The sequence below is a fragment of the Juglans microcarpa x Juglans regia genome, chromosome 5S (genome assembly GCF_004785595.1).
Source record: "Juglans microcarpa x Juglans regia isolate MS1-56 chromosome 5S, Jm3101_v1.0, whole genome shotgun sequence".
Lineage (NCBI taxonomy): Eukaryota > Viridiplantae > Streptophyta > Magnoliopsida > Fagales > Juglandaceae > Juglans > Juglans microcarpa x Juglans regia.
In genome coordinates this window covers 3489167-3514042 of record NC_054603.1, presented here as the reverse complement: position 1 = coordinate 3514042, position 24876 = coordinate 3489167, and the positions used below count along the sequence as shown (strand labels likewise).

The following is a 24876-nucleotide window of genomic DNA, read 5'->3' as shown; positions in this document are numbered from 1 at the left end:
CAAGTTAGGTTACACTCGATTTTCTGCAAGTATCTGATCTCATTGAGCCTTGAATGTTCAATTTTTAAATTGAGAAATGCTTTACTTGAATTTTATATAATTAAACTCATAAACTGAAGTGATTGATGTTATAAATTGGATTATAATTTTTTTTGTTATAATATAAATTTAACGAATCACATAAAATCACGTCAGGTTATAAATTTATTTTTGTAATATCTCTTTGTAGTCTTAATACTTCTCAATCAAATTATACTTTATTCTTCAAAACTATAATTAGGATTCAAACAATACAATCATATCAAATTACTCACTTCTATGTTCAATTCAACTCAAGTTCTATACGCGACATCTAGACTATTTGACCTCAAATATCTCAAATCCATCCCGCCCATCTTCATGTTATATTCTCGTTGACATGTGAGCATTACGTGTTGGTATAGTCACGATTGGCATCAAATAATAGATTATGAAAAACGTCATCAAATGCATTACAATGACCTTATTATTGTTTGATTTAATTTGTTAAGAATGATTTGTAAAAATTTTAAATATACAAGTTTGACACAATTTTTTTTATAAAAAAGTAAACCCCATTACCAAAAAAGAGGACATACAAGATTTGAACACTTTAAATTTATACTTAATATTTCTCTTAATTTTAATACATGGACCATGGGACGATGAATTTATATATATATTTTTATTTTTTAAAAGAAAGCCCATCTAATGAAAATGAAGGAGCGATGATAAAAGAGAAATGATATATATAAACCCTAAATTCATAAATCTTGTGCAAATTCTTTATAAAAAAGTGAATTACGTTATAAAAAAATTGTGAAAAATTTACTTTTTCTTAATTAAGTTCACATTCTTCTAAAAGATTTGTATATTTAGAACTTATACGTAAAAATTATATTCATTATTCTCACACATTACACTATATTTATTTATTTTTTCTTATTAAATGTGTGTTAAATGAATAATAAGTAGAAAAATTTAATTAGTTTAAGATGTATAAAATTATATACATATATATGTGTATATATATATATATATATGAGTAATGTTATTTACCATACTCTTATATTATTTTGATCATAATATGCCACATCTTACTTAGTGAGATGAAAGTAGGATGATAGTGTAGTGTATACAATTTTTCTTATATATTATATATATATATATATATAATATATGCTGTGTAAAATCATAAAACTAACAAGTTGCAGAGTAAAAGCGTGGACCGCGACACAGTTAGTAGAAGCTCTGAAACTGTGGCGTCGTGGAATGTAAACATCAAACGCTAAAGAAAAAGAAAACGAAGCGTGACTACGAGAGAGAAAGGTCGTAGACGCCTCTTGCGAGAGCCTGGCAGCTCCACTTCTCTATTTTGTCTTGTACATATCCCCACATTCCCTTCTCCACACGACCACACCTGATCCTCTCTCTCGCTCGTAATCTCCGACTCACACATACCGACACACACACGTTCTCTCTCTCTATGGCTCTGGGGTCAGTCTCTCCCATTTCTCAGCTCCTCCACTCCAATGGTCGCTCCGTCACTCAGCCTCCTCCGTTTCTCGCGGCGTCAAATGATGGACGCTTGTTCGTTGACTTCGTCGGATTGTATTGCAAACCGAAGCGGACGAGGCGGAGATTTGGAGCGTCTTCCGGAGCGAGGAGCTTCCCGCATTTTCTGGCGACGACGTCTTCGGCGGTCAAAGCTGTTCTCGATCTTGGACTTAGCAACTCTGCCTTGCATGATGAACCGGATGCTCCTCCTAATTTGAGACCGAAGGTGCGAGTTTTAACGAGACTAGAGTACTTCTGAACTTTTGCTTGGATTGTTGTATGTATGATTCTTGCAAGTGATGCCTCGGAGAACGTGTATGGGTTTCGTTTTCAGAGAAACTAAAAAAAAAAAAACGCTGAGATAACTTTCCGGTGATATGGAATCAATTACTCGACGAACTTTAGTTGTTGATGCGTCCACAAAACACGTCGTTTGAAAGTGAGTTTCGGAAAAAGCAGTTTCGCATCGTTTTCATTAGAATGCAAAACTTATATCGCAAACGGAACCAAACGCGCCCTCAAGAGTTTATTTATTTATCATGTTTTGTTTTGTCCCCAGCACTCTCTCCTATAATAAAATAACTCACAATTTCATGCTGGATATAGAGTGTCCTTTGAGAGTCGAGATGCACTACGGTGCTGAGTAGTGGATATGATTGTTTCTTGAGACCTACATATCGGTACTGTATGGTTGGCATTTTGGAAGTTCTCTTGTTGCTTTCTTAGAATCTAAACTCGAGCGACAATATTTGTGCGTAGGATATATACAACTCAACTCTACTAATTAATTTGGATAAACTTTATGGATTCTTATAAAGTAGTTAAAGTAGTTAGGGTCAGCGATGTGCATTCTGGGAGTACTTCATAGTAGTCTCTGCAGTCTTATTGTTGTAGCACTTTCGCTTTAGAGTTCTGCAGTCAGCCCTGAAAAGAACGTTCTTCCTTTGATATCAATCAAACAGTGCCTTGAGAGTGTCAAAGTACTTTTATTGTTTTTGAGGTCCGACTTATTCTAGGTCTCAATCAAGCACTTCTATCAAAAAGTATATTATGTGTAATGATCCAAGGAAAACCCAAATCACATTTGGGCATACATTCCAAAAAGATTAGTAGTGTTACAATTGGAGTCCTTAAAATTAATAAAAAGCTCAAGAACTTCTCTATCTCAGAGAATATGGTATCCCGTTCACCACCCTCCCATACTCAATTTAGGGTATTACAATCCAATTCTAATACTATTTGTAATGATCCAAGAAAAACCCAAGTCACATATGGGCTTATGCTCTAAAAGGTCTTGTCAATATTAGAAATGGCATATTTGAGAATCATTATGAACATCAAGAAATTTTCCCTTCTAGGCAATGTCTCATTCACCACCCTCCTATACTCGATTCTGATTTTGTAAGTTCGTGTTCAGATCAGTGTGTTCTAGGAATTCCAACTTTATAAGTTCATGATAAGTCATTAGTAGGCCAACAAGGATAATGTACGTGCAGTCTGATGACCTTAGTTAATTTTTATGCTAGTTTAACCATTGCAACAAAATGATGGTATTTTTCATATGGGTGCATAGATTATAAGCAAAATTTTATTAAAAAGGTATGTGTATCTTTCTTCCATGGCTGCTCCAAACAGTAAAACAGGACAATCCTAGAATTACATTATCACTTTTCTCAGTATTTGAGAACCTTATAATGGATAAAAGATGCAATAATCTTGATGTGCTAGGCAATCTATGTACATTTTGTGGTCAAACTTGGAGTTGGCATTGAATTTTGCTCGGCTACAATATTTCATGTTCTTGTGAGATGAACTGCTGCATGCATGGGGTTCAATCTGTCTACATTATCTAGTTTTTTTTATAAGTAACATGATCTAGTTTTCTTGTTCTGCAGGTTGCAAACTTGGATGATATAATATCAGAAAGAGGAGCTTGTGGAGTTGGATTTATTGCCAATTTGGAAAACAAAGAATCTTATGAGATAATTAAGGATGCTCTTACAGCTCTTAGCTGTATGGAACATCGCGGGGGTTGTGGAGCAGATAATGACTCTGGTGACGGTTCAGGATTGATGACTTCAATTCCATGGGATCTATTTAACAACTGGGCGAACACACAAGGGATTGGTTCCTTTCATAAGTTGCATACTGGCGTTGGAATGGTTTTCCTCCCCAAAGATAACGACCTATTGGAAGAAGCCAAAAAAGGTGATTGTTTAAATAGTTTGGATCAAGTGTGCTTGACTTACTTATTTCTTTTTGTCTTCTGATACAAGCGTTTGAAGCTCGTAGTGTTTCAGAATATTCCTCAATTCCCATGAAATTATTGTCTGTTAATATAAACAATTGTGCCAGGGACAAAATGGATTTATGTTCTTATCCATTAGTATGGTAAATGCTCAATTTATACATGTAATCTGTTAATTAATGGTTAATCCTAATTGCTTCTGTAGTTATTGTAAATACTTTTAGACAAGAGGGTCTCGAGGTGCTTGGATGGAGGCCTGTTCCTGTGAATACATCTATAGTTGGTTACTATGCAAAAGAAACCATGCCCAACATACAACAGGTGTTTGTTAAAGTTGTCAAAGAAGACAATGTTGACAACATTGAACGGGAACTGTACATCTGCCGAAAGTTGATCGAAAGAGCAGCGGGCTCAGAAATTTGGGGAAATGAGCTTTATTTCTGTTCTTTGTCCAATCAGACGATAGTTTACAAGGGGATGCTTCGCTCAGAAGTTCTTGGGTTATTTTATTCTGACCTTCAAAATGACCTTTATAAATCCCCTTTTGCCATTTATCATCGGAGGTACAGCACAAACACTAGTCCCAGATGGCCTCTTGCACAACCTATGAGATTACTTGGACACAATGGAGAAATAAATACCATACAGGTTAATATTTGTCTAGCCTTGGGAGTTGTCTGTAAAACTATGCTGCAACTGCTTACATGAGTTAGACTTAAAGTTTCTTTGTTTTGACACTGAACTTTTGTTCAGGGTAACTTGAACTGGATGCAATCTCGAGAATCCTCATTGAAGTCACCTGTATGGCATGGGCGTGAAAATGAGATTTGTCCATATGGTAACTCAAAGGCATCAGACTCTGCAAATCTTGATAGTGCAGCAGAAGTATGAGCTTCACATGTATCATTGTTTTAATAATGTCATAGGAGCCCTTGTTGATGGTGACTCATTTGAATTGAATAATTAAAAATTAAAAAATATGAGAAATCGAATTTTCTTTCAGAAGATATTTTCTCTTGGTGGAGTTTATTTCTAAAAACTTAAAGTTTGTAACTTATAATAGGCTGCCATCTTAGCAAGTAAGCACATCTATAAAAAAAATCTATTTGTAAATCTTTAAAAATATAATATTCCCCCTTCCTCCCTAAAAAAAACCAGAGCTGCTTTTAATTTTGAAATATTTCTATTATTATATGCTGATTTGTCAGCTCCTTATTTGTGCCTGAAAGAGTGTGTTTTTAATGATGATCCATGTTGAAGTGAATCTTTGATCAAAACACGTTTTTCATGATAGTTTGGTACATTCATAAGCTGCTGGAGGATTTTCTCCTGTCATATTCTTCTTTGAAGCATTAACTCTTATGACTTATGTCCTACTTCTTAATTTATCAGCATTTATCATTGATAGAACTTACATGATTTATGTAATTGATTTATTCTTTTGACATCCTTGTATCTCTATAGGTTTGACTAGTTTTTTTTCTTGGCTTGATACTAATTCTTTCTTTATACTCTGTCCAGTTCTTGATGAGGAGTGGACGTACTCCTGAGGAAGCTCTAATGATTCTTGTCCCAGAGGCATACAAGAATCATCCAACTCTTATGATCAAATATCCTGAGGTATTTGTGCTGACAATCTACACTCCCTCTAGGTTTGAACACATATTCACAAAAAAATCCTTTTATACTGCATTATCTATTTCCTTCCACTTTATATGATGACATTATGTCCTGATTACCACCAATCATTTGTTGGTTTTCAAATTTGTTCTATGTTTTCCCCCCATGCCAAATTAACTGAGCAAAGTATAAAAGTTATTTTTGCCTCCTGGGTCAACTATCCTGGTCCTTTTTTTCACTATCTAGCTCTATTTTAAGTTCTTATTTTCTGCAGGATCCTTGGCCGCTATATCTCCCACTACTCAATCAGCATGCTCTTTCTTGTCTCCCTCTTCAATTTACTTCTTACAACTTAAATCAAATAACTTGAATCTAGTCTCTAAGATTTTTGTACAATTCGTTTACTTGATTACCACTTCGTTTAATCTCTTTGGGTTCTCCCTCTTCAATATACTCAAACTTTTATGTTTCCGTAGGTGGTTGATTTTTATGACTACTACAAGGGTCAGATGGAAGCATGGGATGGGCCTGCTTTACTACTATTCAGGTAACACTTCCAAAACCAATTTAAAGGACCTGCAGTTCTCTTGTTGGTGACTCTTATGGTTCATGGTTCTGGACAATGTTCACGTTATAAAATCCAGTAACTAACTCTTCTATAACTGAGGTGAAACATTAACTGACTCATACTTTGAGTCAATTTACGTGCCAGAAAGACATTGTGCAATCAAGACTAGAAGTTTTCATGAATACCACCAAATTGAGGCATGATCCATCTTGGCAATTCAACTATTTGCTCTTTATGTGTGTGTGTAAGGAACATAATCTTTATTAAAAAAGTACAAAAGGCACAACCCGAGTGCATAGGAAGTATACAAGAGAGACGCCTATCTAGAAAAAGAAAAAATACAACTCGGCTATTTGCTCTTGTAACTGCTCTGTGATTATTAACTTTTCTGTCCTAATTCTTGAAAAAAATGATGACTTATCATTTTATTTGCATTCTCTTTGATATTCTTAGTTAGCTATTTTTTAAACTTGCTATTTTTGCTGATTATTGCTATTCTAATTCATGGAACAGTGATGGAAAAACAGTTGGTGCATGTCTTGATCGTAATGGACTTCGCCCAGCTAGGTATTGGCGGACATCAGATAATGTTGTCTATGTGGCATCTGAGGTGTGTTCTGCATATTTCACTGATTTATTTTTTTAATATTAGATGGATGGAGAAGAAATCCAGCTGTTCTTTGGATTCTTGTGTTTAGGCTTGACTTGGGTCTGGGAGAAATTAAAAAACCGGGCTTCTCTGTTATAAGTAAAATTATCTTTATGATCAATATATTTTCAAAGGGTTGGGATAATTGGAACATAGCCCTGGCTTATATTTTGATACTGGGGATCAGCCTTTAATTTGGCTTTTAGAATTCCTTGGCTTCGTAGACAATAATTTACTAAGATTTGGCTCTTTTTGCTGGGTCATCTGTTATCTCAGGCCATCAAGGGGTTGCCTTATAAATTACATTGTTTTTCAGTCAAACAACAACTCACATTGTTCCTTGTTGCTTTACTGTTGACAAGAATATATCTCAACTTTTCTGAAAAAAGGTTAATATATGTCTTGAAATATTAATCTTTCCTTTCTTTTCTTATTTAGGTTGGTGTCCTACCAATGGATGAGTCAAAAATTATAATGAAAGGCCGTCTAGGTCCAGGGATGATGATTACTGTTGATTTAACCAGTGGCCAGGTTTGTACGCAATTGCATTTTGGTTTTGCTCAGTGTCTTTCCAAGATTTTTAGTATCAGATTTATTTATAATGGCTGTCTATTGAGCATCGAATGCAGCTGGTCAATTACCAAATGATCAAGTTTGAGGAATTTTTAAGTTTTTAAATCCGCCTAGTGCCGCTATCAGAGATTACTTACATAAACACTCCCGATATTTTTTGTTGCCATTCATTTGAAATTTTTTAAAGTAATGTATTTTTGAGAACTTCTGGATGGTTTCCTTAACGTGTCATCTTCTTCCATAGAAAATGTCAGCATATTCTGTATTGTTACCTGCTTGGATCCTATTTGGTTATTCATTTTTATTCATATTTATGTGTGGCTTTGCGAGTTTCTTTCACAATTCATGTCAAATTTAGAAAAGTTTGTAACTCAAATCTGGTCCCTATCAAAAGATTTCTAACCATTAAAACAGTTTCAGAATTATTGGGTTGAGCAAGAATTTCTTTTAGTTCCTGTGCTATAAGAGGTTATAGTTCTAGTAAAAAATAATAAACAATTATGTGAACTGTGAGTAATCAAAATTGTTAAGGTTTCAGTCTGTATACTATATGTGGTTTGGGTAAACTGTGAAGTCAATTCAGAGTTGATTTTTCAGTTTGTACTGGAGGAAAGGGTCTCATTCTTCGAATAGTTGAGCGCATTAGAGGTCTTAGATCAGTGTTTTCAGGGAAGGTCAGCATGGGTGGCTCTTGAGCACATTGGAGGATCTTTGTAAGGCAGAAGAAAAGCTTGTAAAATCATCCGGAGTTGGGAACAGGGTCTTTCTTTACCAACGTTTCTCCAACAAGCATGGGAGGTTTTTGGCTCTGGAGGAATCCAAAATTTTGCCGATAGGGGAGCAAATGAGGAATATGAAGCTGAGATCATACACTATGTTAGTGAATTGCCAAAGCGGCCTGTAAGGAATGACAGTGGAGTCTTTTTGACCATAGCTCTTGTCAGTGTGCTCTATTGCTTAGAGAGGGAGGAGGTCAGGTGTTAAATGCAGTTGGATTTAAGATGACGAAGCATGGGTTTTCAGCCCAAGTCACATGCCACGTGTAGTAGCCCAAAGGAGATGGTCAGGTCTTTCTTCCGACCCAACCAGCATTGATCCTGAAGATCCATGCTTATGGGTCCTGTAACAATCAAACCACACACGAGTTGTTTAAAAAACATCCAAGGCTCATAATTATGGTCCAAATTCAGTTTGGGTGTTAGCCTTTAAATGGAGGGGTTCCCATCACGCATAACGTGGCCCAAAATGGGTTCAAACATGGGTGGGAACAAAAAAAGAGCTATTCAAGGCCCAGAATCCAAACTCAGTCCATACAACCCAAAACACCACTATTTTATGCATGTGTGATTTCCTTATATATCCCAAGAAGGGTGCTATCTCTTGTATGCTTCCTGTTTCTTTGGATCTTGTCCCCTTGTGCTTTTAATAAGATCTCAGTTACTTATATAAAACTTATTTTAGTCATTAAAAGAAGACATCCATACTGAAACATTATGAAACAGAGCTTTCTTTATTTGTGATTTCCATGCCATCTGCCTAGAGGGGTGACATTTGAATTGTACTTTTCTGATTAATGGATCAATCAGCCTTTGGCTTCTTTAGCTACTCACGAGGCTCGAGATAAGTCGTGTAGAATACTGGTTGCTGCTGTTGCTAGAAGACTCCTATCAAGATTCTTGACGAGCCTTAGAAGTTTTGAAGTGTTGCTTGTGTTGCATCTCCTTTTGTGCTTTTAATAACATTGTTTTCCTTCTGAAAAAAACTTCATAAAAAAAAGTGTTTGTACTGACCTTCACTTGCATGCTACTTTTGGTGCCTGTTCACATCTTGAGTACTTCATGACCTCTGGTCATGAGAAGATGCGGGCTAATAGTATTTCTCATTTTTCCATTTTAATTGCTGTCCCAATTGTTGACATCTTTTCCCTAAAGGCTGAACCAGATTTCAGTGATCTGTGCTTTAAAAGCTTACCATACATCTTAAACATTTTCAATTCCAGGTTTATGAGAATACAGAGGTGAAAAAGCGAGTAGCCTTGTCTAATCCATATGGAAAGTGGGTCAAGGAAAACTTGCAATCCTTGAAGCCTGTGAAATTCCTATCAGCAACAGGAAGGGATAATGATGCAATACTAAGGCACCAACAGTGAGTGTTCTATTTAATTAATTGTTTGGAGATGCCCCTGATATTATAGCATTGTTGTGCAATAGATGTTGGGTATGCTAATTTCTTAAATGCTGTTAGACACGTATTTCTCTGCTGAAGCATTGTGTGCAGTAGATGCTGGGCATGTTTTGTTCTTAACTGTTATTAGGCACATACTGCTCTGCAGATAAGATATCTTATATCTAGCCAAAGCTCTCATTGCTGATCAATGTGTCTCAAAGGACTGCATCTTGGTTCTGATCATAAAAATAGTGTTGGGATTATGAGTTCTTTTCCATTCTTCCTTTGAAGGAAAGAAATCATCCTGGTTTCCAAAACTGTGGACCAAATAAATACATTGAGGAACAAATTTATTTATTTTTTGATACCTGGGGGAGGGGGGATTCGATCCTTGGTTCTCTTAATGAGAAACCAAAGTGTTGCCAATTGAGGAACAAATTTATTAAAGCAACTTGATGCGTGCAAAAAATGGTAAGCTTGCAATAAAATCTCCTGGCCTTCAGCTTTGATCATATGCCTTTTTTATCTAGGTTTGGAACTGCTCTGGTATCATGTTGTTTGCAAACTCTCTGTGCAATTGTTGTAGTTTCCTGCTTTCTAGTGTGTAGTAGGTATTTCCTTTGTATACTTCCTGTGTACTTGGGCTGTGCCTATTCTTGGCAATAAAATTCTTATTAATTATAAAAAAAAACCTGTGCAATGATTTCTGCCTGGAAAATATCTCCTTCAATAATGTGTGAATACTTGTATTAATAAATAAAGAAAAGAGGCTTCGTGACCAAGATTAACTTTATTTCCTAAGAAACATTTTCTCTGTATTGATTAACCTGTGTTTTGGATGAAGTTGTTTAAACATGCTGCTCACTATTCTGTGAGATGATGGTGATATGAAGAGGAGGGAATGAATTCTTTGCCAACTTCCATACTGGAACTTGATGTCAGTGTGTTACCCACGAATATATGCATACGCGTTCTGTGCACTTCTAATACTTTAGTACACTGATTAACCTGTGATGTGAGTGAAAATCTATGAATGTATGTTACACAATTATCTGTGCACCCAAACTTGTCTTTGTTTACTTCTAGTATGTTTGAGTGTTATAAAGTAGTTGATTAAATTGCATTTAGGACACGAGATGGATGGATTTTTCATGAAAGTATCTTCTTGTTGTTGTATATATCTAGATCGATTGGTGATGATTGTCACCATCTTGATTGGCGCTTAGTTACTTTTTATTTGATGGGACCAGGGCTTTTGGTTACTCGAGTGAAGATGTTCAAATGGTTATTGAAACTATGGCTGCACAAGGGAAGGAGCCTACATTTTGCATGGGTGATGACATTCCGTTGGCAATATTGTCCCAGAAGCCACACATGCTTTATGATTATTTTAAGCAACGGTTTGCACAGGTTTGCTACTATTTATCTCAAACTCTGGATGAACTTGTACGTTATTATATGAGTTTACTTTTCTGTGGATACATGGGTGTGAGGGAGGGCAGGACAGAGGCGTGGTATCCCCATGTTGGATCTGGAAAGAGGAGACGTTCTTTGCTAGTTTTTTCTAAAGTTTTTTAAATCCTTTTCCCACAACATAAAATGTTGTATTCTTTGAGTTGTAATCCACTTTAATTGTCTTGGTGGTGCTGCGTGCACTTGAGAGTGAGTTTGAAACTTTGTTTGGCTTTGGGTATGCTCTTGTTGAATTTAGGCTATCTAACAGGATATTTTACCTTTAACAGATCTTGGCTCCAATTTCTCTTTAAGCAGTTTGAGTTCATATGATTCAAACTAAGTGAATCAAAATATCATTTTTTTTGGATAATTGTGTAAACTTAAAGATTTGGCCTGCCTTACTTTTTCTATTGTCACAGTGCAGCGTGCTCTTATTCCTGTGCCTGCTTGTTCTTTGCTTGCTACCACTCTAGAGTATGAGCGCAGGAATGTGTACATATAATAATGTTCAACCTGTTTGAGGGCATTTGACCTGGAATGATCATAGAGCCCAGCATTTAAATGATTTGGGATTGACATTGTTGTCAACTGGATTGAATACCTCATTTTGTGAGGATTTCTTTTCATTATAAAGGCACTGCCGTGCACATTACAAGGCTAGAATCAAGATATTCACAGCAATAGAATCTCTCTAAATAAGGAAGCTATGACTAATTACAAGATCTGTCTAAATAAGGAAACTATGACTAATTACAAGGTCTGTACAGCCATAAATACATGCCATACATCTAAAGAAGGGAAGTCGTATGCTGTCTGGCCAGCACATATCCCGCTGACAATTGTGTGGGCATGTTGTACCTTGCAGTCAATAGCTAAGTGATTGCACTGGATCAGGATGTGGTGGGATTGTATGAGATAGATGCAGTTCTGCAGCTTGCCACTTTCTGTTCAACATTTTGTGCCAAATCCAAACCCCATTCTGCCTTCCCCCACCCACCCACATGCCTTCTCTTGAATGTTACCTATTTGAGAGGCAATCTAGACTGATTTTGTTAAATGAATCAATTTCTTTTTGAACTTCTCTTCTACTTAAGGTTCCTTTTTTTTTTTTTTTTTTAATTTCTACTTAAGGTTCTTATAAAAATCATTTTATAAGAACATTGGATCATTTTATAAAAATCATTTTAAAATATGGTGTTTCTTTGCTATCACTTTAAGAATTTCAGCTTGAAAAATAGCTTTTTGACAAAACTTCATGTTAATTTCATATTTAAACTTTTTTTCTCGGTTATTCACTTGTGTACTTTTAGGTTACAAATCCAGCCATTGACCCTCTTCGAGAAGGATTAGTCATGTCTCTTGAAGTCAATATTGGGAAGCGAAGAAATATATTGGAGGTTGGACCTGAAAATGCTAAGCAGGTCTGTTAGGATATCTCTTTGTCCATCACTACCATATTTAATTGTCTATGTAATGCTTATTTTGAAATGAGTTTTATTAATAACAGATCTTATGTAATACTTTCAATTTTCATATTTTGTACTGTGCCTAATAAGTTTTTTCCTTGGGGTAGGTTATATTGTCTAGTCCCATACTGAATGAAGGGGAGCTTGAGTTTTTGCTGAAGGATCCTCATTTAAAATGCCAAATTCTGCCAACATTTTTTGATATTCGTAAAGGGCTTGATGGTTCCTTGAAAAAAACGCTAAAGAAGCTTTGTGAAGCTGCTGATGAAGCTGTTCGAAATGGTTCCCAACTGCTTGTTCTCTCTGACCGCTCTGATGTGCTGGTAACAGTGCAGCCTCCCTCTATGTTTTAATTCGTACATAAACTCAATCTGACGCAACATATATTTTATTAAATGATCATTGAATAATAACATTCTGGGTTCACTGCTAGTGTCTTATGTTTCCAAAATATTCTGTCCAGCATCTGTTGATTAAATTTATGTGGCTTTATAACCAATATTGCAAGTTATTCATGGAATTACCATTTCACCGTACATAGAGATTCATCTCTCTCTCTCTCTCTCTCGTTTGTGCTTGTGAATATCAGTACATTTATTTATGTAACTTGTGGGCAACGTTGTTGTTTCTTCTTTGATATGTTTGCACTATCATCTTCTCCTTTATGCATGCAAGTTGACTTTTTGATGGTTGTTTCACCTATTTTTAGTGATGTGCTCTTTTCCTCATCTTCCAGGAACCAACTCGTCCTGCAGTTCCAATACTTCTCGCTGTTGGTTCTGTTCATCAGCATCTTATTCAGAATGGCTTGCGGATGTCCGCATCTATTGTAGTTGACACTGCTCAGTGCTTCAGCACCCATCAGTTTGCTTGTTTGATTGGATATGGTGCAAGGTCATTTTTCTCTTTGTGAAAATTTTCTATTCTGGCTCTTTTTTACCTAGTTTTTTTTATGGTGGAAGCTGTGAAACCAATTTTCATCATATTTTCTTGAGCAGTATTTTGTCTGATCTGATGCAATTACTCTGGAACATCAGTCTTTTCTGTCATAAATGAACAAAGTAAGGTGTTTACTCGCCAATGGATTCATTCAACTTGTGTGTGTTAAAGTAGGCACATAAAATTAACCGGTGTATTTTCAAAAGATGTAGGAACACTTCCTTGAACGTAAATAAATGAGGTATGGGGACAAAAATACATTTTGGCAGTGTCTTGGTATTAATTTTCCCATCAGTGCAGGCATTTTACATGTTTTTTTATCAGTAAACAATTTTGGCAGTGTCTTGGTATCGCCTATGCGTGCTAGTTTTTATACTTGTATTAAGGATATGTTAATGCTTGTCAACAATTCCCATATTTCATTCACTAAAACATTGGTCATAATTGTTTTATGGAGGGGCCTTGGAGGGTTCTGCATCCATCTTAATCGGAGTTTTTATTTTTCTTGTGCTCTTCCACAGCTTCCATTTATCGAACTTCTTGCTTGCGTTGAACTTTCTCATCCCGGAAATGCTTAAATTTTATTGCCCTGAAATAATTTTTCAGTGCTGTATGCCCATACTTAGCGTTGGAGACTTGCCGGCAATGGCGTCTGAGTAATAAAACCGTAAATTTGATGAGGAATGGAAAGATGCCTACCGTAACAATTGAGCAGGCTCAAAAGAACTTTTGTAAGGTCAGTATGTTAATATCTGAAGGAATATTTTGTGATGTACATTTTTTTATGTATGTCAAGAGAAGAAATACATTATGTGTTATACATCCACATTACATCCACACTAGACTTAAACTTGCTCATGTATATGTCCTGTATACTTGGGCATTTTTTGTCTCACTTTTGACCAATAAAATTTTGTTTACTGATAAAAAAAAAAAGTTCAATTCAGACACATGATAGGTGTGTAAGAAAAACATAAGAAGAAATATATTTTGTTAATTCTTGTGAAATTCAACATAGAATTTTTGTTCTTATGCTGTTTACATTGGTTTTCTTGGAAATTTTCAGTGCTGATTTGACAAAAGGAAAACATTTTTAATATAATTGCCTGTGTTTTCTGAGGAGAACTAGGTGTAACACTTTGATGGAATATGCATTTAAACAAGTTATGATTGTGTTGTGTGCTATACCTTGATGTCTTAATGATTAATCTTAACTTGCTTGGTGCTATACCTTGATGTCTTAAAGATGTTATATTACAGTTCAAAATTTTATAATTGTCAAACTTGAAACATATAGACTTAGCAGAGAGATAGTGGAACATGCTCACCTGTACACACACACACACACACACACACACACACACACACACACACTCAATAATAGTTTAAAAGACTCTGGAAATGTTCAGACTGAATATCTGGTATATTAAGGGTTTTGAAGGAAAATGTAATCAAAATCCCTCTTTGAATTTTCTATGAAGTTTCTAGGCATTGGGAAGTTTGATGATTTGCTTTATTTTAAGATATTGATGTAATGGCTTACCACAACACTTGTCCACCTCCTCTGTATCTGTGGCTGCAATGGAAAATGTTAAATTCTTGGTCTGTCCCATTGGCTAATATCTTATATTGGTTGCTCCTTACCATTTCAGGCTGTTAATTCTGGTCTTCTCAAAATTCTTTCCAAAATGGGCATCTCATTGCTTTCGAGGTATGAACTACTTTCTCATTATTTTTATCTTTTTTTTTTGGATAATACATTTACCCTTGCTGTATGATTTATTATCTGTTACATTGTTTCCCCCTTTTTAATAGGTCTCTTTACGTTTTAAGTTTGTTGTTTATGTTTGCTCTGATCGTGGTGGGCCTGGCAAATCTACTTACCATTTTTTGGTATCTAGTTATTGTGGTGCACAGATATTTGAGATTTATGGACTAGGGAAGGAGATTGTTGATCTTGCATTTTGTGGCAGTGTTTCAAATATTGGTGGATTAACTTTTGAGGAGGTATGGAACACAACTTAAATGAAGCACTTGGCCTTGAAATTCGACATAATTACCACTACAGGAACATGCATATATTGCAATTATCCAGGAAATCAATTCATCAATCATATTTCTAGAACCCATTTACGATCATGAAACCTGGATTCTCTTCAGGAAAAACAAAGAAATTCGTTTATTCATGTAAAATGTAATTAATCTACATTATGCTGTGAAGAGTCCCAATTATATAAAATGTTAAATGCAAATAGTAAAGATTCGGTTCTGGGGGATGAGAATCACCGCCGTAGGAATCAGAGAAGTGTTAATGCCATGAAAAATGAAATTGCATTACAGTATTCTGCAAATCTGCACTCTCTCTACAAATACTGCATTGTGAGCATATCTAATTCTCTTTGAAAACTAGAGAGCAGGGAAACCAGGTTCTTGAGAGGTTACGACTTGGTACAGTTACATCAGTTTGTAGATGGCTGTACTTTCACAAAATTGTAAAATACAACTACTGCGAGTTTGCACATTAGCATAACGACTGCACTTATAGCCATAGTTTATACCATCACAATGTAACTACTTTCGTCCCGAACTTTAATCTTTCAACTCATGTATGGTGGTGCGTTGTTCTGTTGGCTTCTATGCCATTAGTTTCCTCTTTTTTTTTTTTTTTTTTTTTTTTTTTTTTTTTTTTTTTTAATTTTTTAAATTCCTCCTTTTTGCAGCTGGCAAGGGAGACTTTATCTTTTTGGGTGAAGGCTTTCTCTGAGGATACTGCTAAAAGGCTCGAAAATTTTGGATTTATACAATTCAGACCAGGAGGTATTGCTTCTTATTACTCGTAATCAAATGTGTTTATACTATCCAAGAACTTATTACCACTGATTTTTAAATATGTGTGTGTGTGTGTGTGTGTGTGTGTGTGTACATACAAATAAATGATACATACATGTATAAACATGTGTGTGTGAGAGAAAAGATATGCTTTCCTTCAGTTGCAATTTGCACAAAATATTATGCTCTTAATTGGAATGATACAATGTTGTACCTAAATCATAGAATTTCTTTCAAAGTCTATACTGTGGGTTAAAACTATTTTTCTGCTTTTACCTCTAACCTAAGAAAATTCTGAAGCATATTCGTACTTGATTTATTTTCTTTTTATTTTTATTTTTGTAAGGGGAGTATCATGGAAACAACCCTGAGATGTCAAAGTTACTACACAAAGCTGTTCGCCAAAAGAGTGAAAGTGCCTTTTCAGTTTATCAGCAACATTTGGCCAACCGACCTGTAAATGTTAGTGCCACCTAATCTTTTATTTTTTTTTTGTAAGTAAGAGGTAAATTTTATTGATACGAATGAAATAGGCATAGCCCGTGTACACAGAAGGTATACAAAAGAACACCTAAATACATTCTAGGATCGATAGATTAAGGACAGGAAGTCATGAACACCTAGTCTTTTATTATTTCTCTTTTATTTTTGGGAATTTTCAAAAATTATTTAAAATCAGCATTTTGTTTAAGTTTACCTCAATCTTGTAACTTGACATAGGTTCTTCGTGACCTTCTTGAGTTCAAAAGTGATCGTACTCCAATTCCTGTGGGAAAGGTCGAACCTGCTGCATCTATTGTTCAACGGTTTTGCACTGGTGGGATGTCGCTTGGAGCTATTTCAAGAGAAACCCACGAAGCAATTGCCATTGCAATGAATAGATTGGGTGGAAGATCAAATTCAGGAGAAGGTGGTGAGGTAGTTTGCTCTCTCCCATTAGTTGGTTGTAATGCACAATCTTCTTCAAACATATCATTTTTGTCCCCTCGTAGTTCCATTCTGTCAAATTGAGATGTAATTAAAAATTTGCCAAATACTCGATTTTATTATTTTATTTTATTTTTTTTAACATCCAGGATCCCATTCGCTGGAGACCACTTACAGATGTTGTTGATGGGTACTCTCCAACACTGCCTCATCTCAAAGGTCTTCAAAATGGAGATACAGCTACAAGTGCTATCAAGCAGGTGACTTCATTGATCTTTCGCCTCAGAACAAGTTCATAACTTCATGGTTTCCATGATCTAACTATGTTATTTTTTAGCACTGTGGTCCAACATCTGCATATTTATCTTTTTAATCATAGGCATGATGCTGTTCTGTCTTTTTTAATTGGTTAGGAGTTTAGCTTCCTAGTATATATTTAAATAAATGTTGCTTTACTAAAGTTACCACTCCATCTTCAGGTTGCTTCAGGACGTTTTGGGGTCACTCCAACATTCTTGGTCAATGCTAGTCAATTGGAAATCAAAATTGCGCAAGGTGCAAAGCCTGGCGAGGGTGGCCAACTGCCTGGAAAAAAAGTTAGTGCATATATTGCAAGGTTGAGAAATTCTAAACCTGGGGTACCACTTATTTCTCCACCACCGCACCATGACATTTATTCTATAGAGGATCTTGCACAGTTGATCTTTGACCTTCATCAGGTGATTATCAGCTGCATATTTGGTAAGACAGACATACCTAGCACTCCCATAGGAATGATAACTAATGTCTACTGAATGAATAGGTTAATCCTAAGGCTAAGGTGTCAGTAAAGCTAGTGGCAGAAGCTGGAATCGGTACTGTTGCTTCTGGGGTTGCAAAGGGTAATGCTGATATCGTACAGGTATTTATTTTTTCATTAGTAATGAAATTTTACTAAAAGCGCAGAAGGGCACAACCCTAGTATGCAGGAAATATACAACCTTATACATCCAACTAGCACAAAAAAGAAAAAGAGCAAAAGTTTTTTAATTCTAGAAAGCCAGTGAAATGGGAGCTGGTGTGAGCAGTCGTCCAGACATAGATGGACCATGGTTTCATGAATGTAATGGCTCTTAACTCTGGACCGTCCTCCCTACATGGCCTTTATTTTTCATACTAAGCAGTGAGCTGTGTTAAATTTCTGCAGCATTGTTTCTCCATTGTATATTCATTATGGAGATATCATAAACTTAATAATCTATTTTCTGCATCAGACTTATGTCATAGGCAGTATGCTAGTACAACAAGGTAGCCTTGTAGCATTTGAGACATGAGTTTGCGAAGAGAGTTCTATGATCATCTATATTGGCTTAAGAATTCTTAATTTTTTAATTAAAAACCTAACCCCTAGGGGTTGGCTCAAGTGGTAAAGGCCTTGGGCTTGGGGGCATGCTCCCCCCAGGTCTAAGGTTCAAATCCCCTTGGGTGCAAACAATCTCTAGGGGCCATCGTATTGGGGGATTTTCCTCTTGAATTACCCGAGGTGCACTTGCTGGAAACTCCTTGCCGAGGGTCTGTGCACTCTCGGGATTAGTCGGGACGTTGTTTCTGGGCACTCGGTGCCAATAAAAAAAAAAAAAAAAATTAAAAACCATGCTCTATTTTTCTTTTTTCTTTTGCTTGTTTGCAATTCAGAGTTTCTCTCTCTTATTCTTTGTGTGGGCCAGCCTAGCTCATCTTTTTCAGCATTTTTTCCTTGGTATTCAGTTTTTCGTTCACTGCTGCTATTTAGTAGAGTATGCAACAGCAAGTTTTCTGGAAAAAAATTATTAGGCCCCAATTATTAAGGTGTGAGTGTGTCATTTCGTCATTTCCATTTTGGTATTTTACTGATTTTCATGTTCATTCCAGATATCAGGGCATGATGGTGGAACTGGAGCCAGCCCTATAAGTTCCATCAAGCATGCTGGTGGTCCTTGGGAACTTGGACTTACAGAAACTCACCAGGTTACTATTTTACATGCACCAGATAAATGGGGGCAGTTACTTTTATGAGATCGTTTAGAGACACTGTATGTGCTATTCAATTATTGATGATCTTTTACAGATGCTCATCGAGAATGGGCTCAGGGAAAGAGTTATTCTCAGAGTTGATGGTGGCTTCAAAAGTGGAGTTGATGTCTTACTGGCTGCAGCAATGGGTGCTGATGAGTATGGGTTTGGGTCTGTGGCAATGATTGCTACTGGATGCGTGATGGCCCGCATTTGCCACACGAATAATTGCCCAGTTGGTGTTGCCAGTCAGGTAAGGGTGATTTGTAAATTCATTTCATTATTTCTTATGCCCTTTTCACACTGAGTTGGTTTTGAAATATTCATTTTACTTCAGAGAGAAGAATTACGTGCTCGGTTCCCTGGCGTGCCCGGTGATCTTGTCAACTTCTTTTTATATGTAGCCGAAGAGGTAGTCCACCCGCCTTTTTCTTTCTCCATTTTTATGGTCCTTGATTTGATCCTTCTTTTTTTTTTTTACTAATGTAGGATTTTTTTCCTTATTGTAATGACCGGTCTTTTGGTTAAATCTGTGAAGGTTCATTTTTCTTCTTTATCTTTTTAATGTACTTTTTGCTTAATTTTGGCCAGGTAAGAGGAATGTTGGCACAGTTGGGATATGAGAAATTGGACGATATAATTGGTCGCACAGATATATTAAGACCACGGGATATCTCTCTAATGAAAACTCAGCATCTGGATCTCAATTATATTCTCTCTGTATGGATCTATATAATGACTTGTTTTCTTACCATGTATGATTGTTGTAATTTACATGCCTATTTTTATTTTTATGATGACTTCTTTCTCTTTATCTCCAGAGTGTTGGGTTACCAAAATGGAGCAGTACTGCAATCAGGAATCAGGATGCTCATACTAATGGACCTGTTCTGGATGATATTTTACTCGCTGATCCAGAGGTAACAACCATTGATATTAATGCTACTTGCTTACATGCTCTAAAATAAATAAAGTGCAGGCAGCGAGGACTCCCTTTGGTCATTACATGTTTGTGGCTTCTCTATCTACTATAGTTTAAGATTTTAGATTGGATACTTTCCAATTGAAAAAATGTTCATGTTTTCTCTAAGCAATGCCTTGAGATCTTGAGTGTTCAACAAACCTGAAAGGTGTCATAAGTAGTACTGTTGTTGATTTCATATGATATTAATATTAGAGATACTCCGATACTTTAGATGCTTTTTAGAAAGTTGGATTTAAACAAAGTTCTTGGAATGTAGTTTTGCTATAACATAGGAGTGAAATCGAGGGATTGAACATTGAAGCATAGGAGATTCACAATGGACCTTAGTTTGTTAGATTGACTTTCATTTGTTTTTTGGCAACTAATGAAAAATTTTATTGATGAAAACAACAGGTGTAATCCACGTATACATGGTGTATAAGGTGTCTCTTGACTGTCATTTATAAAACAAGGTTGTAGGTCAAATGTCCTGTTTCTACAAAAAAAGGTGGATAAATCATACTAAAATTGAACTTAGTATCATAAGCTACATGGACTAATTTTGATCATGAATCCCTACGTATCCAACATAGATAGCTGTTAATTCTAAGAATATGAAACAAAAATAAATGTTGGCTTCTGCCACTTTAACAAAAAGAATTTTTTCCATGATTTGCTATACCTATAATCACATTAGTAAGAAATATTATATTTTTTCTGAGCAGATTTCGGAGGCAATTGAAAAGGAAAAAGTTATCAATAAGACCATAGAGATATACAATGTTGATCGTGCTGTTTGTGGGCGCATAGCAGGGGTAATTGCAAAGAAGTATGGTGACACTGGTTTTGCAGGGCAATTGAACATAACGTAAGTCTTGGGTTTGACATAGCTAAGTATTAATAACTGAAAGGATTCATGCAGCAATATCTCTTTTGTTTAAATGCTGGCTAATCAGTTTTCTTCAATTTATCAGATTTACAGGGAGTGCTGGGCAGTCGTTTGCATGCTTTTTGACTCCTGGAATGAATATTCGGCTGGTGGGAGAGGCTAACGATTATGTGGGAAAGGTTTGTTGAACAAAACTTTGCCTCCATTACCCAAAACTCAATCAAGAAATGTGGTAAAGTTATTATTTTTCAGAGATGTTTAGTCAAGAACTTAGCAATGTTATAAATCAAATGAGTTTGGGTTACATTTTACTAACCAAAAGAAAAGAAAAAGTAGTTTATGTTAACTGGGCTGCATGAACTTGGCAGTAGGCTATTCTTGAAGTGACTCAGTACGTTAACAGTTACCAGATAGTTTTCCACCCAAAAAGTTGTGTTCACCATTATATTAGAACTATGTATAATTGAGCTATATCAACTTTGGCTGGTTGCTGTACCAACCCCATATGAAAAATTTGGTAATTCCTTCCCACAAACTCTTAACGCTGGGACATAATGTTACAAGGGTATTGCTGGAGGTGAGTTAGTTATAACTCCTGTTGATAACACTGGGTTTTTCCCTGAGGATGCGGCCATTGTTGGGAATACTTGTTTGTATGGGGCAACTGGTGGGCAAATCTTTGTCAGAGGAAAAGCTGGAGAGCGATTTGCTGTTAGAAACTCACTTGCTCAAGCAGTGGTGGAGGGTACTGGAGACCATTGTTGTGAGTACATGACGGGTGGTTGTGTGGCTGTACTTGGAAAGTAAGTGATGCCTTTTTACCTGGCATATATTTTTCATTCCAAAGCAAACTGAAGGGAATGAAATTTAAATCACTTCCTATTATTTTTGACAGAGTGGGGAGAAATGTAGCAGCTGGAATGACGGGGGGTTTGGCATACATTCTTGATGAGGACAACACTCTCCTTCCCAAGGTTCGTGTTTTTTTGTTACGGTGCCTCATGGGAAACACTATGCAGTTGGAAACATGTTGAGTTGCCTTTTCTCTCTCTCCCTTTCGCTCTGTCTCCTGCTTCTAATGGTTCTGTGTCATCCTCCTTGATTATGCATATAGTGAGTCAAGCATTCAATAATGGTGCCTTAACTATTGGGACTTGGTCCCAGGAAAAATGAAAAGGGGTGTCAATAAGTATGAAATTGAAAAGGTCATATCAGTTAAGCGTGAGATTCTTCACTTGCTAAAGATATTTTATCATCTATTCCCCTTCGAGAAGCTTCGATTTGTCTTCCCTTTAGCAACATTGTATAATTTGTATTCTTGTTACCCACTTGTTTAATGTCTTTTTATAAAGTGCATCTGGCATTATAATTTTGTTAGCTTATAGAGAAGTCATAGATGCATTGCTTGGCTTTAATCAATACCTAAAAATGTCGTAGAATACACGGCATTTTAATCAATTATGGTACTAGGTAATTTTTTCAACTTCTGATGGCATGGGATGCATATGAACAGAGAGCCATATATTATACTAGTTCTACTCTATTTTTTTCCTGGGTCTTTATATTCATCCTTCATTATCGGGGAAAACAAGATAATTTTATGAGCTTGTGTGAGGATGGACATTTCATTTTTCCCATCTTTCCCAGCTAAACCAGTATGATCGTTTCACTGACAGGTGAATAAAGAAATTGTGAAGATCCAAAGAGTGACAGCCCCCGTGGGGCAGATGCAGCTGAAGAACCTTATTGAAGCCCACGTTGTAAGTGCACTTGATAAACTGCATGACCAAGCATGCACACGCTGTCATGAAAAAGTTCCAATTGTTCCCAACCTTTTACAACTTATGCATCAACATTAATTGTCGTTTCTTTTAAAGATTCAATATCAGTAGATGCACTGTCTATCTTTCTGAAACTTTTTCTTAATTTAAATAATCTGTGGTGAAGGAAAAAACCGGGAGCGGTAAAGGTGCTACTATTTTGAAGGAGTGGGATAGATACCTACCACTCTTTTGGCAGCTTGTTCCCCCTAGTGAAGAAGACACCCCAGAGGCCTGTGCAGAGTACGAGAAACCAACTGCCGACCAAGTGAGTTTACAATCTGCACAGGATAATGTTTCAGCTGTACCCTGAGGCCAGCACTTCAACCAGTGGAAAGTGCTCCTAGCCTGTACAGCTCGATTACTAGGAGAGGTGGATTATTAAGTTGGAAATTGATCATACATCCTAATTACTGGGATTGGAGATTTTGTCGTAGATTTTCATTGCCTCAAATTGAAGATGCAGATCGATAAGTTAAAACCATACACCTTCGATCAATCAATATTGTATAAGTTGTATATATAGTGATTGTGAAATATATTGTATATTCAAAATAATTTCATATTCTCGCATCTTTCAAAGTACTGTAGTGGCTTGCTATTGCTGGTCATTCCTTGTTTTTCTCAATTAAATTGAGTTTGATAGATGATGAGTAGTTTTATTAGAGAGTAGAGGAAGGGCATGCGTCTATCAGAATCTAGAATTTGTTGATCTTGCTTAATTCGTATTGTGCCAGCCATGCCCTTCGAATCTAAATTGGCTATTGTAGTTTGCAAAATCTAATTTATTTTTTTAGAACTCCACCAGTTTGTCAGAATGAAAAAAGGAATGTTTTGGGTTGAGGAGTAGGTCGATCGTCGACGACAGTGGTTGCAATTAATGTACTCAGAGCATCAGCTTGCTCCAATGGGTTATGCTGCTGAGCAATTTTGAAGAAAATAACTGATGCATGCATGCGTAAGACAAACGTATCTCTAATGCATCATGATCACAGCACACATCAGCAGCCCTTATCCAGTGCGGAAAGAAAATTCACAGTACTGCATGGCGTCCCATATACGTTGAGATATATTTAGACAATATTTTCTACGTCAAACCCTAATTAACAAGAGACTCCATATATATCACTAATATATATATATATATATATATATATATATATAAAATGTGAAACGTTTTGTGAGGGAAATGTGTAATCGCAATGAATTAAATTAGAGAGATGTTTGATATATATGCATGACGTGCATGGTTTAATGATGATCATGTGATCTATCGTACCGTAAAACTGATCTTTTTATTGAAAAATAAATAAATCTAATATATTATATTAAGTTACTTTAATATATAATGAACTTCATCATATAAAATTTATGTTAAGATCAAATAACACTTGACATTAAATTAAGGTGGAATTAATGGGATGCACCTATATATAAAGCGTTACAGAGACGGAAAGGCATGTATCCTCGATCACTCCCTATCCAACAAAGAGTATACAAATTATTATTAAATTGCTTCTCAGCATGAGTACGTAGGTCCCAGTGAACTAACCTAGCTACCAAACAATTTCATTGTCCAATGCACTTGGCAGCCATCACTCCACTCGGCAACAAATTTCTCATCCATCGTGATCGATCTATGGGGAAAATTAAAGATGGATCAAGATGGTCATGCCACAAATTATACGTCAATCATGGGAGTACTTATCCCACACCTAGCTAGCTCAAAAGTACTATATATATGTTATTTCTTTCTATATAAGTTGCATATTACATTTGTTCAGATATATATATATATATATATATATAATATTTTTCCATATAAACCTCACATTTCGTACTCGACTTCATTAACACAATAAAAAAGAAAAAAGAAAAAAAAAAGATTTTTCTTTTCATTTTTTTTTTACTTTTATATTCTATCATATATATAGCATCACTGAGATTTTTTATAAAATTTTTCTTATAATTTGTTGGCGTTTTCTCGACCGAGTAATCTTCTTCTTGGAGGCCAGCCTCATCCGACTCTTTGCTTTCCGATCCGGGCGTTATTTTGAGATTGATCACATGCATCAATCGATCAAAATACTCGAAATCAGATGATCTATCCATCTCTGCAAAAATCAGCTAGCCCAATGGAATCTCGTGATCTGCACG

At 36.0% G+C, this 24876-nt stretch overlaps 1 protein-coding gene across 2 annotated transcripts; it reads left to right on the top strand.

The window, feature by feature from the left end:
* The first annotated feature begins 1301 nt into the window (after positions 1-1301).
* On the top strand, positions 1302-23143 carry LOC121267775 (ferredoxin-dependent glutamate synthase, chloroplastic-like). 2 transcript variants are annotated; one of them, XM_041171833.1, is made up of 33 exons: positions 1302-1801; positions 3471-3783; positions 4029-4471; positions 4577-4708; positions 5345-5443; positions 5920-5990; positions 6525-6621; positions 7099-7191; positions 9233-9378; positions 10650-10809; positions 12165-12275; positions 12428-12643; positions 13057-13214; positions 13866-13995; positions 14912-14970; positions 15161-15266; positions 15980-16076; positions 16435-16550; positions 16809-17006; positions 17165-17275; positions 17495-17734; positions 17818-17916; positions 18906-19001; positions 19102-19299; positions 19384-19458; positions 19638-19766; positions 19868-19966; positions 20736-20878; positions 20985-21078; positions 21464-21702; positions 21795-21873; positions 22576-22659; positions 22847-23143. In XM_041171833.1, exons 1-33 carry the CDS (start codon positions 1505-1507, stop codon positions 23030-23032), a joined length of 4914 nt encoding a protein of 1637 aa, XP_041027767.1. In that variant the 5' UTR covers positions 1302-1504; the 3' UTR covers positions 23033-23143. The 2 variants fall into 2 exon arrangements, with proteins under 2 accessions (XP_041027767.1, XP_041027768.1); XM_041171834.1 differs by lacking the exons at positions 1302-1801; positions 3471-3783 and having other exon boundaries at positions 4333-4471; positions 4577-4661.
* Positions 23144-24876: the final 1733 nt, after the last annotated feature.

Bases quoted from the DNA above. Each gene is read 5' to 3' on its own strand.
- LOC121267775 (XM_041171833.1), top strand. From the start codon at position 1,505: ATGGCTCTGGGGTCAGTCTCTCCCATTTCTCAGCTCCTCCACTCCAAT. The intron at 17,007-17,164 runs GTAGTTTGCTCT...TTTAACATCCAG, and splicing joins ATTCAGGAGAAGGTGGTGAG to GATCCCATTCGCTGGAGACC. The intron at 19,300-19,383 runs GTAAGGGTGATT...ATTTTACTTCAG, and splicing joins CAGTTGGTGTTGCCAGTCAG to AGAGAAGAATTACGTGCTCG.